The sequence below is a fragment of the Eufriesea mexicana genome, unplaced genomic scaffold, assembly GCF_001483705.2.
Source record: "Eufriesea mexicana isolate 0111107269 unplaced genomic scaffold, ASM148370v2 scaffold22, whole genome shotgun sequence".
Classification (NCBI taxonomy): domain Eukaryota; kingdom Metazoa; phylum Arthropoda; class Insecta; order Hymenoptera; family Apidae; genus Eufriesea; species Eufriesea mexicana.
In genome coordinates, this window is record NW_016908212.1 from 551,616 (window position 1) to 566,511 (window position 14,896).

The 14,896-nt window shown below is 40.2% G+C and overlaps 1 protein-coding gene across 1 annotated transcript in view; it reads left to right on the forward strand.

Moving 5' to 3' along the window:
* Positions 1-14,896, forward strand: part of LOC108553326 (uncharacterized) — a 138,037-nt gene that overhangs the window by 12,501 nt on the left and 110,640 nt on the right. The window contains exons 3-5 of the mRNA XM_017908193.1: positions 4,167-4,345; positions 11,932-12,139; positions 13,574-13,714. Coding sequence (XP_017763682.1) covers positions 4,167-4,345; positions 11,932-12,139; positions 13,574-13,714 — 528 coding nt within the window. The remainder of the gene's footprint in view (positions 1-4,166; positions 4,346-11,931; positions 12,140-13,573; positions 13,715-14,896) is intronic.

The following is a 14,896-nucleotide window of genomic DNA, read 5'->3' on the forward strand; positions in this document are numbered from 1 at the left end:
GCGAACATTAAATTCGGGAAACTAATTTAACGCAAGAAAAGAATACTGAAATAACGAAACTTTAACACACGGAAACACCGAACCACTCACGCCCGTGTCGGTCACGATCTATTTCTACGAGGACTCTTCAATGTTTCTTCATTCAGAACTCTGCCTGTGTCGTCAAGGGTCCTGTTTTCATGCTTGTCGGAAATCTCGATGGCGTGCTTTTTCCAATCGCTAATTGGCTACTATGGTTCAGCCCATTGGCGATTTGCTCCCATAAAAAGCACGTCATTTTCCAAATTCGCGATTCTCTTTCTACGACGATTAGGATTTCGTTCACCTGCGTTTCACCTCCCCGTAGAGACCACGCAACTTAGTTTTGCTATCAAAAATAGCCTTTCATAACGGTATCTTTTTCCATTTGCTTCCAGAAAATGTCACGCATAGATCATCGATCGGTTTATAATTTGTTTCATCTAAAATAAAAAATTTCGAATCGGCAATGGCTTATTCGCGATTTCTTTCCGGAAATAGTATCCTACAGATTATTCGTTATCCCGTTGACGAGGGGTTAAAAGGAATGCATGAAATTTTTGGTTTTGCAACGATCGTTACGCGTCGTATTCATTTTTGGGTAATTTGCGAGTAAATGTTGGCGAACAGAATAAAAACGTTGATTACCAACGGCGTTAATTACAGTGGGAGCTCGGCACGATTTCAGCAGTGTCTTTCCAGGAGCGCTGTCGTGTCATTAATTGCACGAGATAAGCAGGCGAAACAGTCCTCTTAAACGGTCCAGCCCACGTTTCATTTCCTGATAATTGTTGTATGGAGACTCGAAGGATTAAGAACGGGTCAGTCCGAAAATACGAAGACACTTTTAGAATTCCCGCTGGAACCGGGCTTCGTACATTTTTCCAGCAGCTTGGCCAACGTCACGCCAGTTTACGGTAATGGAATGAGAGGCAAGCGGAAATTGCTTAGACGAAAGAAACGAATGTGGCGTTTCGCGAAAGTTCAAATTATAAGGAGAAAAAACGGAAACCGAGGGAAAAAGGCAAAGAAAAAAGGAAAACCGAGAGTATCCCGTGGGTCGAACAAATTAAGTTGCTCGACATTCGCCGTTCAAAAACAATCTCCAAACTTAATATCCTACCACGAGTTTGAACCTCCCTTCCTTCTATTTTCTTCCAACAAAGAATGTGTCTCGAAGAGAGGGGGGGAGGGAGAGAAAAGGAAAAAAATGTACGAGGAAATTTCTTCGTTTAGGGCAAACTCGGAAACCTTAAAAACGAATCAGGCCGCGATTGCTGGCAAACTTCGTGGTTTCTTTCGAGCAAAACATTCTTGACCGAATTAGCGAAGAATCGGCAAAAATTTGCATCGACTTCCTAAAATCCTGCGGTCGGTCGTCCGGAATTTTATCCGTTTATCACGAAACGAAGGATCGAGCTTGATAAAGTTTACGGAATAAATTATTTAATCGAGAAATTAGAATTTTGGAGTATATAATTAATACTAATCGGGATATACTAATCGATTACGATTTCTCGTCGTAAATTCCGAGACAGCATTCGAGTTCTTTGAAACGTAATTATCGGATTCGTGATTTTAAAGCAATCGTTGTATTGTTCCTTCGTGCTGTTTAAGAAACGTACTATGACACGAATAATTGGTATCGACGAAACTTCTCGACGTGGCTATGGAACGAGAACTCTAATTGGAAGTCGTAAATCTAAAATAATTACCGATAACGAATTGCCTCTTATTACGCGTCGATAATAATTCTAGCAAATTACGTCGAGTTTGAGCTAATTAAAAATGAAAACAATACAGTGGAATAAATAAACCTTTCCTCTTACTTTCTCCTTTTTAATTATAGCTTATTTCGTATTAACTCTATCGAGGGTTTTCAAGACTGAAACTGAGAAAATAAATCTTTACAGGAGAGTGTATGTCCTTTGGGTCATAGATTTAGTTCAAACTGTGTAGATTTGTAGATTTAGTCAGATGAAGAAAGTACTTGAAATATTTATGATTAGAATTTTGTTATTGCCTTAATTACAGATTTATTTCGAATATGTATCAAGTGTTGTTAGGCCACAATGCTACTTGATAACTATCGATAACTATTCGGAAGAAATATCTCAAAAACTATCGAATAATTGCCCTCATAATTGTACATTTTCTTGAACCGAATGACTAAATCTACAAACCCGCAAGGTTTCGACTAAATCATTGATTCGGAGGACTTGCACTCTCCTTGTTAGATAAATTGTTGGAAGTCAGCTACGCCCATGCAACAATGACGACAGGCCTGTTATAGGTTGCAGGGCAATACCGACCTTTGGATTTCGAGGGGTCGGTTTTGGGGGTGTGAAAGGGCCTGCTGTCCCTCGGAGCTCCTCACTCTCAAATCAGCAACAGTACGGATATCCCATACATTGTGACCCACAGTGGCATTAAAAAAGACTCTAGTATTTCATTTGTATATTGCATAAAGTATACAAATTTCACGTATATTAAACCTTCATAAATACAATTGCTGTATAACCGAATACAGTTACTTCCCTGCACGTTAATCATTTGGCTATTTCCTTCACGAAATTCCCAACACAATTACCCAATTCATTATCCACGTATCGTTGAGATATTTCTGTTTATTCTTGGAAGATAATCACCCGCCATTTACCACCCGTGAATCTTCAGCCATGTAAACCGAGGAATCCCACCTTCGTTCGTTACGCTAAATCATAATTGAAGACCCAGATGCCAAGATCAAAGGGTCAAGAGCGAGGCTCTGATGAAGGGCCGTGTATCGACGTACTCGAGACGATTAACATCCGGCCCGTCCCAACGTCGGCCCACTTAACGTAATTGCTAATCCCGCGAGAACATAGATCTCCGCGTGCCAACTTAATCCGTTAACCCACCTGCGGGTTGGAAAGGGCCGAAGAGAGGGCAGAAACAGAGAGAAGCAGAGAGAAGAAGAGAGAAGAAGAGAGGCAGAGACTTGGGTCCGGCTCCGTTAAGAAGATCCTGCGAATATCCGCTTAATTAAAATACGATCCCTCGCGGCTCGCAGCAATGGTATCCCAGCGACGTTGTTGGAATTCATTTGCAACCGCATTTCCTAGGATCAGCACCGATGAAAAAGTTGCGAGCTCGAAGATTTTTTCCCGGCCAGGTTCCTTCCTCTCCGCCGCCCCTAATCGGCGTGTTTTCTTGCTCGCATTTTTCCCTACCCGCGGCGAAAAGAAATTCTAATTAGAAAGGAAACTTTGTTTGGCGAAAGCTTTTTGCGTGTATACATAATGAACGAGCGAGGCTTGTCGAGGGGTGAAATTAGGCGTGATGCGTGGTGCGTGCGTTACCGTAACTCGTGATTAATCGTTTAAATCGGACTGCCAGGTTGCAGCTGCATCGAGTTCCAGGAGATGATAATTTATGCGCAACTTGATCGCTCATTTGAATCGTGAAACTCGTGTATTAATTTATCGCGGCTCCGAGTCGTTTGTTAAACATTGACAGAGCAATTATTTTTCTATTTGTACAATTATAACATCCGATCGGAGTATGGAATCCAAAGGAAAAGTTTAACGAGGTGAAATCGTTGCGAAGGTAGACAGTGTGTTGGAGCTATTCGGATGATATATTGGATAAATTGAATAGCATTACGGCGGCTATGGAACCGCCATTATACCCCTGTCACAGGATGCGAGTAAATTATCGCGAGTATTTTCCGTTCATTCCTCTCGCAACGTTTCTACCGCGAAACGAATAAACAAGGTAACCGAACGAAGGACCAATCAGCACCCGTCGTGCAAACTTTCCCAACGCCTTCCCTCGCAACAGACTCGTTCAGTCTGCGTTAAGCTCACGCAAACACGGCCACGTCGACGAGTGCCATCCACTTAGTCCCATCCAAACCTGCTTTGCCACCGCGGGGCGCGAAATTACCCCGGCTAATTGTTTCTCGCTCGCTGTTGCCAAGAATCGGTTAGGGTTGACGCCATAGAGTGGACCGCGGCGCGTTGCAAACGAGCCGTGGCGCGTTGATCCAATCCGCGAGGGTTGATTTACGGGGAGCAGGTGACATGGCTGGGTAGACGGTGTCGTCGCTGGCCCGTGCTTCGCAGCATTCGCCGCAGTGTGGATAATTCGACTTTTCTCTGCTCTAGGTAAATCGACGGGCCTGGTGACGACCACGAGGGTGACACACGCGACGCCGGCGGCCCTTTACGCGCACACGGCCAGCCGTTACTGGGAGGACGACGGCAAGGTGCCAAGTGGTGCGAGGACCTCGTGCAAGGACATCGCGCGACAGCTGCTCGAGGATGAGCCCGGTCGTAACATCAATGTACGAGATTATGTATCTCGACTCCTATCGCCCAGGTTCCCCCGGTTACCTTGATCCGTGTCGGGTACACGTTTCTTTCTTCGGCTTTCCTCGCGTCTCGGGATACGTGCGCGGATTCGCGATGGGTGATTCGATGGATCGAACCAGCTCGAATTCGGCGGGTCTCTGGAATGTTGCTAGGGCTTGTACTCGAACCGAGCACTCCCTTTGTTCTCGAGAGAGGTTCGGTTTGGGCGATGGGACGAGCAGGACGTGCTATCGCTTTAAGCTTGCAGGGAGATTAAAGTGGTTTTTGCAGACTGAGATTGAGATCCGAGGCTTTTCGGGAGGTTCCGTTATTTGTTTCTTTTCGGGCTTGGTTAGATCCGGGATTTTGTTATTTTATTTTATTATTTATTTTATTATTATATAGGAGCCGGTGGAGTAAATGGGATATATTGGGCGAAGAAGCAAATGGTTTGTGAAATGGTCGTTAATCATAGGTTTATTAACTTACTCGATAGACTAACTTACCGTCTAACAAGGAGAGTGCAAGTCCTTCGGGGCATAGATTTAGTTGAAACTTTGCGGGTTTATAGATTTAGTCATCCAATCCAAGAAAATATATTATTATAAGAGCAACTATGTTAGTGGTGGATGAAATATCAATAACAATAAGAAGAATTCTTTATTAAATTACAAAAGTGATCAAACACGAATATTAAGTATAAATCTAATTAATTTCTCGCGATCATATGCTCACGCCTATTTTCACTATTGCGACTCAATTTCACCATTACGATACACAATTCACACAACACCTTAATCATTACACGCATTTTCATTTATCGCAATAACCTGAATCCATTAGATATTGGCATTCCCTGCATACTTGTCCCACTCGTCTCTTTCTTGTACACATCACTCCTTTATTATATCAACACATATATATTCAAAATCTATGTTAACCATTACCACAAACTACTCTATAGTTTTCGAGATATTTATGATTAGAGCTTTATTATTACCTCAATTACAGATTTATTTCGAATATTTATCAAGTGCCGTTGTGGCCTAATGGCGAGTTCCGAAAATTCCCACGCTGGTAGCAATTTTGTAATATCGCTGTTAGGCTACAATGCCACTTGATAACTATCGATAACTATTCGGAAGAAATTTCTAGTTAAGAATAATACAGCTTTAATCGTAAATATCTCAAAAACTATCGAGTAGTAGCCCTTATAATGATACATTTTCTTGAACCGAATGACTAAATCTACAAACCTGCAAAGTTTCAATTAATTCTATGACCCGAACGACTTGCACTCTCTTTGTAAGTCTATTAATGTACACTTCAGCAACGAAAGATCGTATAGTGACAGGTTGAATGCATGGGGGGGAACTTTAATCAGATACTCTCATCTGAGCAACTATTTAAATAACCTAAATCTATATTATAACAGTTTTTAAGCTGGGATAAGCTTGCAATAAACAAAAGTCTCTTCGTTTCCATATATTAAATATATTTGATAAAATTCAGCTGTTCCCTTCGGCAAAGCTGCAAGCTACATTCCAGTCTAATTCAAATATTCAAAAAAGTAAAACAACGGAATAAATATTTCAGTTCTTCATACGGTCTCGTGTTAATATAATCTTCCAATTCGATACTTCGTAAATATTATATACGATCGAAAAAGGATTATCGCGTCGGCCATCAATATTCGTCCAAAATAAAAGAGAAAATAAAGAAAAAGGGGAAACGAGTGTTTCCCGATTTTTATCCCGTTGAAAACTAATGGATGAACGATCGCGTTACGTTTACATCGGCTACAAGGGCGGCGCAGGGATCAGAAAGCTAAAAATTTTTTAAAATCTCGCATTATATTGGCGCAGAATACCTTGGCTAGGAACACGCTCAGGTAAACAATCTCGCGAATTCGTTCGTCAGTGAAACGAATCGTGCTTCGCGTTTTCGAAATATTCTATGGATGGAAGAAACGCTAAAAATCCGGGATTAAAGCGGCTATTGTCCGACGAAAAAGAGATTTCGGCAGTAACAACGCGAGCCTTCGATCCCGCTATTTATCGACGGTGCTCTACACCGTTTCGTAGTAACGCCGTTGCGGTGTAGAATAAAAATCGACCAGGTAAAAACTTACCGAATCACACGAGTGGCCTACCTGTGTACAGAAATTGATTTCGTGCTGGTTAAAGTAGTTCGGTCACCGTGAAATGCTTCGCTTCATAATACAGATAGTATAAATTCTACAAAATGTACAAATCATAGCGCTCGACCTCGAAAATTTGTCGCCATTTTCGATTTTAGACCATTCGGGATGGCTTCTCGTGGGATTAGGAGAGAGATCGTTGCGACCACTGTTAGAGAGAAATTGAGAGAAATTGAATGGTCATAGGTGGTAAAAGATATTTGTAGGTAATACAAATTTGTAGATAATCTTTCTGAGACTACGTCAAGATTTTTTGAAGAGATTCAGATCTGACGATGTTCGATCGTCGATTATTTAGATTTAGATTTAGATTTAACCTTTTTTAGGTTAGGTTAAGAGATTTTCCATTTATCTGCAATATTCTGCGAATTGTTTTTAAATCGTTTGACTATTCGTTTCGCTATTCGAAATCGTATTTTTGTAACTGGTGATATTTTAATTTCGAATTTTACGTTGCGATTTTAAATTTCAATTTCGATGAGAATATCTTCGGGACATTTATGGAGTATCCGCGTTATTTTTATGATGATCAAATTGCATGATTAAATTTACAATTGATTATAATTGTAGAGGCGAACAGAATGTAAGGGATTAATTATGTAATCGTATTAGTTTCCGACGAAAATGTATCATCGACTTCGAACCTGCTAATGTGTGCTGTTACATATGAACTGAATCCAGTTGCAGACTAACTGAATTGCCTCAAATTTTGAAGATCTTCGAATTTCGATGCACATGCACAAGTAACACTGGAACGAGATTATCACGTACGAGTTGCTCCTTTGTTAGGAACTTGATGTAGAGGCTGAAAATGCGATTAGAAGAGCAGAACGTAACTTAACTCGATGAATAGTCGAGGAACAATGAAACTATTTGATTTAGGAACTGCAACAATCTACTCAATTGACGTAGTTAGTTACGAGATTACAATTTTGAACTCATTAGAAACCTTTTGTACGATTGTAGCCTTCTTAAAATAAATTTTCATTCAAAATAAAAATTAATTAAGAAAACAAAATTGCGTAGGAAAAAATAATAAATTTCGAGATTCGTTACGTTTATTTTATTTAAGATAAACAAAGCGTGATTATATTACACGCAGCACATTCCTCCATTATTATCACTATTCCATTTTCTTCGTCGCTAACTTTGACATTTAATAAAAATATACTACATTTCCGCGAAAGATATACCACGCATTATTTTATATAAAATCAAGAAAAATATTTGTAATATCTCAAAGCAGATAAAATCCCACTATTGCCCAATATGATCACAGATCACCTCGATCGATCACGATTTTCCATAAGATTTCGCCAGTAATCCTGGCACTCGAGTTGATTACGCGTAGTTTACCCAATTATATTCGAATAACACAAAATTTGTCACGTATCCATCTCTTTACTAACTCTATGTCAGAGATCCCCTTCGAACGAAGATCCTCGAACTTCGAAAAATTCTTCGGTCCCCCGCCATTTGCTCCAGACCCACAATAATCATCTCCACTTCGAATCCCTGAAAACGTTCGATAGTTAGCCACGTCCAGTGTGAAGTTCCGCCAACTCTCACCGCGAAACTTCGTTAAAATCGAAGCGAAGATAAGGTCTTCTTGACTCGGTGAAGGAAGCTTCGATCGGATCGACGGGACGGTTCCGATCGCTGGGACGGTCGATACGAGTCTTCTCGCGATACTGCCGCGTCTTTCAGTTAGATCGCGGCTCGCTGGACAGAAGTTGGGATTTTTCGGCAGGTCAATCGGTCCAGGAGGAACCTGAACGACGCTGTCGCGCAGCGGAACCGGGGAAAAAGGGAGATCAGGCCACGCTTTTATGCGGAACTTCCATGCAAAACTTCCTGCTCGTTAAAGTCTGCTTAGTCGGAGTTCTCGAGAGAGTTCCCTGGCTAGATAGAAGAGGAATTAAAGGTCCACGGGGATGACTTTCCCGACGAATTCGAGCTACTCGATTGTTCGATGGAACGCCGCGAGACGGGATGAAACTTATTTCGCTGAATTCTCGATCGCGTCGAGTTTGCCGAGTGGTCCCATTTTTGCTCGTGTTTCTGCGTTGACTCCTATTAGGTCAAAGGTGTTTTTCCTTTGCTGGTGAACGTAAGTCGAAGGGTAACTCGCTGGTGGACCAGGAAGCCGGTCAGAATAAGTCGGGACACGCGTGAAGGCAGATGATCGATTGCTTGGAAAAATTATTCCCATTAGCATTTAAACGTGTGATTTTTGGAAGCGGAATTTTTTAACATTAGGAAATTTTTAATATCGTTTCGCTGTGGTTTCAGTTAGCCTATATTGTTATATTTAAGTAGTACGAATGATGATGATGTAGATATACAAATTTCGGGAGATGTATGTATATAATTTGTATAGAAAGTGTCCCGTGCAATATTCACAAATTTGAAGACCTAGGTTTTGACAATTTTGCAATGTGATTCGGTGAAGAATTTCGCGAACAATCCTGTGAACGATATGAAACCCTAATCTAATAACAATTCAATATTACACCTAAATTGTTCTACTAAATTAATAAACGTATTTGCATAACTCATTTTTGCGCAAAGCTGTTTTATACTAACGAGATTGTAACGCTTCCATACAGAGAACCATTGATATCAACATAGAATCAGTGGAAATTTTTTCAATAGGAAAATATCAAAATAAAATTCGCTCTAATAGGTAAAATATCGCGTCGCGTTTTTTGCGACATTCGTGCATAAAGGATTCGTACATGGACATTCAATTAGCATTCGACTTTGTATAAAAGCGACGTATGAGAGACGGGATGAAACCGGTTAACGAATGGCTGCAAAGTATCGTTGGGACGCATGGATCCTTCGAGGAGTTTCCATGGAAATGGGCCCTAAAAATTCAATATTTTATTACGTCAACATCGTGTGCGTTGCACATCTGCATCTCTGCCGAGTTCCGTGTCCCCGTACGTAGAGCTCATTAGCATACATGTTTTTTAATTGCTTGCTTGAGAGCAGAAAATTCGGACCACCTCGATGGATCCACCCTCCCGTTCCTCGAAACTGCAGTATCTCATTGGTAATTATCGTTTGAAAATTGCTCAAATTTTTCCGAACTCCAGCTGAATTTAATATACCTCGTTAATACGCGCGTTAAGCGCTTCGTAGATCTCCTCTTTTTGTTTCTCTGAAAAACCCGAAAGGTAAGAGTATACCAGCGCGAACCGCGTCGAATTAGCGCAGCGAGATATTTTGGAATAACGCGAGGGAGAATAAAAATCGAATCGAAATACGAGAATATCTCGTTACCAGCGAACCTGCTATGCGATATTTCATCACGAAGGGAAACAGATTTTTGCATTCGAAGTAATGCGGCAATCTTGGGTATCGCGTGTTCCTCTGCTCATAAACAATACTATAAACAATGCAATTCGAAACAAGGCGAGATTTCGCGAAAAAATATCAATGTCTCGTGCACTCGTGTTTCATTAACGATGTTAAAATTATAAAAGCGCGTAATATAGGTCAGCTGCTCGTAATCCCTTTTACATGTAACTTCTGTACCTATTCGGTTCGCGCGGGGGTCAAAGGGGGAGGAAAAAATGAAAAGAAGAAAACAAGTGTCGCAATCACCGAAATGGAAAATCTCACGGATGGACGAAAAGGATATTTCTCTTCGGTTGACTTTGAAATTCTACAAAATTGCTTTCGGGATCATGTGCTCTGATGGAACGCAAACACGCGGACCAGTAGAATGGAGGGTTCGAAAATAGAGGACTTCGAAAATGAAAATCGTGGGACGAAATTTTAGCCAGCGATGAACTCGCCGAATCTACATAAGATTCGAGCCGATTTATCGGATGAAATTCGAATGATTGTCAACGATCATGTCACAGCCAAGTCAAAGTCGCTGGTTAACGTTTCGCCAAAAGGGGTGGGAAGTTATATGCAAAATTATAATTCGGGCATAAACCGAGGGTGAGCTATAATTGCTTCAACATAGACTAAAACTTTTCAAACTACGTTGATTAATTACCAGTTTAATGTAACATTCACCACGGGACGCGACAAATTTTCGCAATGAACGAATTGAACGAAACGAAATGAAACCAGATATATATATATGTAGGATTTCTAGCTAGATTAATCCTATACAGACCGAAATCTGCGCGTCTAATAAACCACAACTCCCTTTGAATAATAAAATAGGTTTATTTAAATAACATATTGTAGAGACTTGGGTGGTGGTAAATAATAGTACTCTATTTATTAATTAATAATAATATGCGTTGACGATAAAGTCTACGAATATAGATAGATCAACTGTTACAACTACAACTACAACTTACAATTACAGCTTGATTCCACAACACAAATACAACTAAACGACTAACAACTTATACTTCTTTCTATGCTACTCCGTTCTACAGACTCCTCAAAAACTGTCCCAACATAACTCTACCTCAGAACTGTACACAATATAATTGTTCGCTTCACGCCCATGCATCCCTATTTAAAACCATACACTCTATCCTCTTTCATGCTCTTTTTCCCAATCACGCTTTCTCTCGCACTCTTTACAGCCTTGCTCTCAGCGGGTCACGTAGCCCAAAGACTTAGACGCATTCTTAGATTAACAGTCTTAATATAAGTTAACTAAATCTGTTACCATCGTATAATTGCAGCAAACCTTCCGTCAAATTGACGGGTTCCGTAAATCTAGTATTAAAGTCTAGTATTTTCTCTTTTCATACACAGGCTTTCTTTCTGGATCACTCGATACAGTTATAGATATCCCGTCAAAACGATCTTCGCGCTGTCGTTTATTCTTCCGCCCGCATCCAAGATGGCGCCCTGAACTCCGGAATCGAACCCGATGTCACTGTTTATTACACTTCGTTTTTCCAAAAGCGGCCCGAACATTCCCATGCATTCACTTAGAACTAAGTAACACTCGCCCCGCTATCGTTCTTAATACTATTTCCTTTGTTAGCATCCTTCACTACTGGCAATAGCACATATATATTTCATAATACTAAACTAAAAAAGTGTAGTTTCGATGTTCTCGTGAACAGGAAATTTTATTAGACTCTAGCCAAATTAATTACTCGACGATCAGTTGTTGAAATTCAGTCGTTCACGAGTTAGAAAACGAATGGATCACTTGCAAGCCAGAGTCCTCGCGAAACCCCTCGCCATCCACGCACAAGATCGATCGTATCGAATCGTCCAATCTCCACCCCTGTGCGCTTGTTCTTCGCAGTGGCGGAGGTTAATTCCGTGGGACCGACTTATCCGTGAGTTAGTACGCTCGACAAATGTTCGGCTTTATTACCTCGAAATCCGGTATCATCCGTCCACCGATAAAATAAGCGCCAATGAAATCACGATTGATCGCAGGTGATCCTTGGCGGAGGCCGGCGCCATTTCGTGCCCAAAGTGATCCAGGACCCCGAGGAGCCGGATAAGGAGGGCAGACGATTGGACGGAAGAAATCTGATCGACGAATGGTCCAGGAACCTTCGGCTGCGGAACGTGGCCGCGAAATACGTCGCTAACAAGGAGCAGTTGGAGAACGTCGATCCACGGAAAGTGAACCATCTGCTGGGTAACGAACGGAAACACGTTTCTATCATTCTATGTTACTGTGTATTGGGGAAAGGGAGAATTTATTAGAGACGAATTTCAGATCTGTTGACATTCTCGGGAAAATACACGCGACTGAGTTTCACGCTACGGATTTAAAGTGTTCGGATATTTGATGGTCTTTCACAGAAAGTGATTTAATTGAAAAATAGTTGGAACTCCATTGTAACACACGAAAGTTCGAGTATTTGATTAATTCGGAATATTGTTTCCAACGTTTGTGTCGTATACGAATTATAAACGAAGGTAATTGGAATTGGAAGAGAAATAGCAAATATAAATACTCAAGGAAGACTCTTCGTTTCGCGGAATTTAATTTTACATGGTTCTTTTCTTTATACTCATTTATTATGAGATTTACTCATAATAGTAAATAGATACTTATTTTTATTAGATTTTTATCGTGTGCAATTTATCTGTGTCGGAATATTTTGTCAGGAATTTGTTCTTATTAATAATTCAGGTACTGTTATTACGAGTCGATCAAAGTGTCCGGATATTTACAAACAGTGGCGTAAAAACAGGTTCTGTAAAGTTTTTAAATTATACACTTAATCAATTGATTAAGTACATAATAAGCTAGACATTTATTGTTTTATTGTAAATTAAAAATTTTTATATTTCCTAGATAATTAACGATAACGAAATAGCGATGCGGAGTATGATTTCTTTTATTTATAATATTTCTTTCGAATATTACTTTGCAACATGGTCGATAAAAATTGTACGATAAACACTGGATAAAATTGAGTCCGGTCGTCTCGGTCTTAACGGAGATAGAATAACACGGATTACGTATTGCGCCCTTAGATAATTATCGATCGTGCACGATTGCATTAATCCTTAAATGCAATTAGCTCTTAGTTAGTCTGCCCTAATTATGATTGGCGTAACGTTTGAATTCGAGATTACACTTGGTGTATCGATCAGAATTGTCGATTCCCTTGACGGCTGTCTAATAAGGAACGCTATTGACTGGCAGTTGATCGCGCGAAAATTCGTCTTATCCTTCAAACGCTCCCATAACTTACATCTTTTCTCGTAACCTCAACAATAATAACGATAACAACTGGAACGTCATTAAGATATCTTAAAACTCTTGATAAGATGCATCGGCACGATCGATAAACTCATCAAGCGTTGCATCAAAGTGCATAGATTTCTCGTTCAAGTATTAGTAATTCCGCACATATGGCATCGGGCGATGTAATTACACAAAGGCGATACAAAGTCTTTGCTCTCAGCTAGATTTATGTTATCGGAACATGATATGACGTCGATAACTTCGCCCTCGATATATCTTTCCATCTGGCAAACACGATGATCGATAGAAACGAATCTTCGTCAGCTATTCGGTGTTCCACAAACGCTATTTCATGCTGTTGGGTGATTTCAGGGCTGTTCTCCTATTCCCACATGGACTTCGACGTGGACCGGAACACGAACGGAAGCGGCGACCCATCGCTGGCCGAAATGACGATCAAGGCGCTCCGAATACTGGCGAAAAATCCCGAAGGATATTTCCTCTTCGTCGAAGGTACGTAGGTTACGTATTAACGATTTATACCTCCAACTTCACCGAGACGTATTATCGTTACACCGTGCTGTTACGGTGGTGTGGTCGCGACCGCGTGTTCGGTGGAAACAAAAAGGAAGGGAACGGAAGTTCCGGTACCCGTGGATGTGTTAAAGTATCATAACCTTTGGAGGTTCGAGAGCAACAAATTGCCTGGAACGAAACGTTTCATGTCGCGAATTTTTTCCCGTTCGGAATTTCTGCTATGTTTTGATTTTCTACTTCCTTTGATGCTGTGGAGACAAACGTAACAGAATATTGGAATTTTTTGGCTAACAAAATGATCGCATTTCTTTTTCCATGGAACTCGGTGAAGTAGGAATGAACAATATTGACATGGTTTGTTTTAATATTTCGAGATTCCGGATATTTCTTTTAATTTCCTTGCACTCTCGTCATCCTGGATATCTTTTATTAGTTTCATATCTTTGTTTACCTCGCAGCATAATGTACTGCACTCTGTTAATTAGGATTTCAATGGTCGAACACAGGAGAACATATGCATGTATGAATACCTATGAATTGTTCAAGATAATTCGAAAATCCAGCCTTCTCAATTTTATCAATTCTTATTACTATCTAAATGTTATTACTTAAATATTTAGAAAAGGTGGACAAGAATTATTTTTACTATGGATGTATTTCATGTATTTCTACAAAGATCCCTGTGAAATGCTTTTGTGGTAGCAGAACGTCCAAATATTTCGGTTTGAATATTAAATTATTCGGATAATGGGACTGTCATATTTTATTTACATTTTCGACATCGTTCGGGCGACCACCATTTTTTGGTATTCTGAATTTTACACGTGAAAGGAGAATATTCTTCGTTACTGGTGAAACCGTTTCATCTTTTACGGTTTTAAAAGCACAGTACTTTTATCGGAAATAAATTAAAATTTTATAATTACATCGGATCTTCAGTTATTATTACGTATAATTAAATTGAATTCGTTCAATGAATTCAATGAAAGTATTCATAAACTGATTAATTAATGCGTTGTACGACTATTCTTGCCGACTAACGAGTTGCAGAGTTTCTTTCTATGTACGGTTCCGTCGTTGCATCCACTTTCCACGATTCGCATGCAAAGGTAAACGCGAAATCGGTTCGCATGCGTCAGGACTTAAAAGTACGTCTCG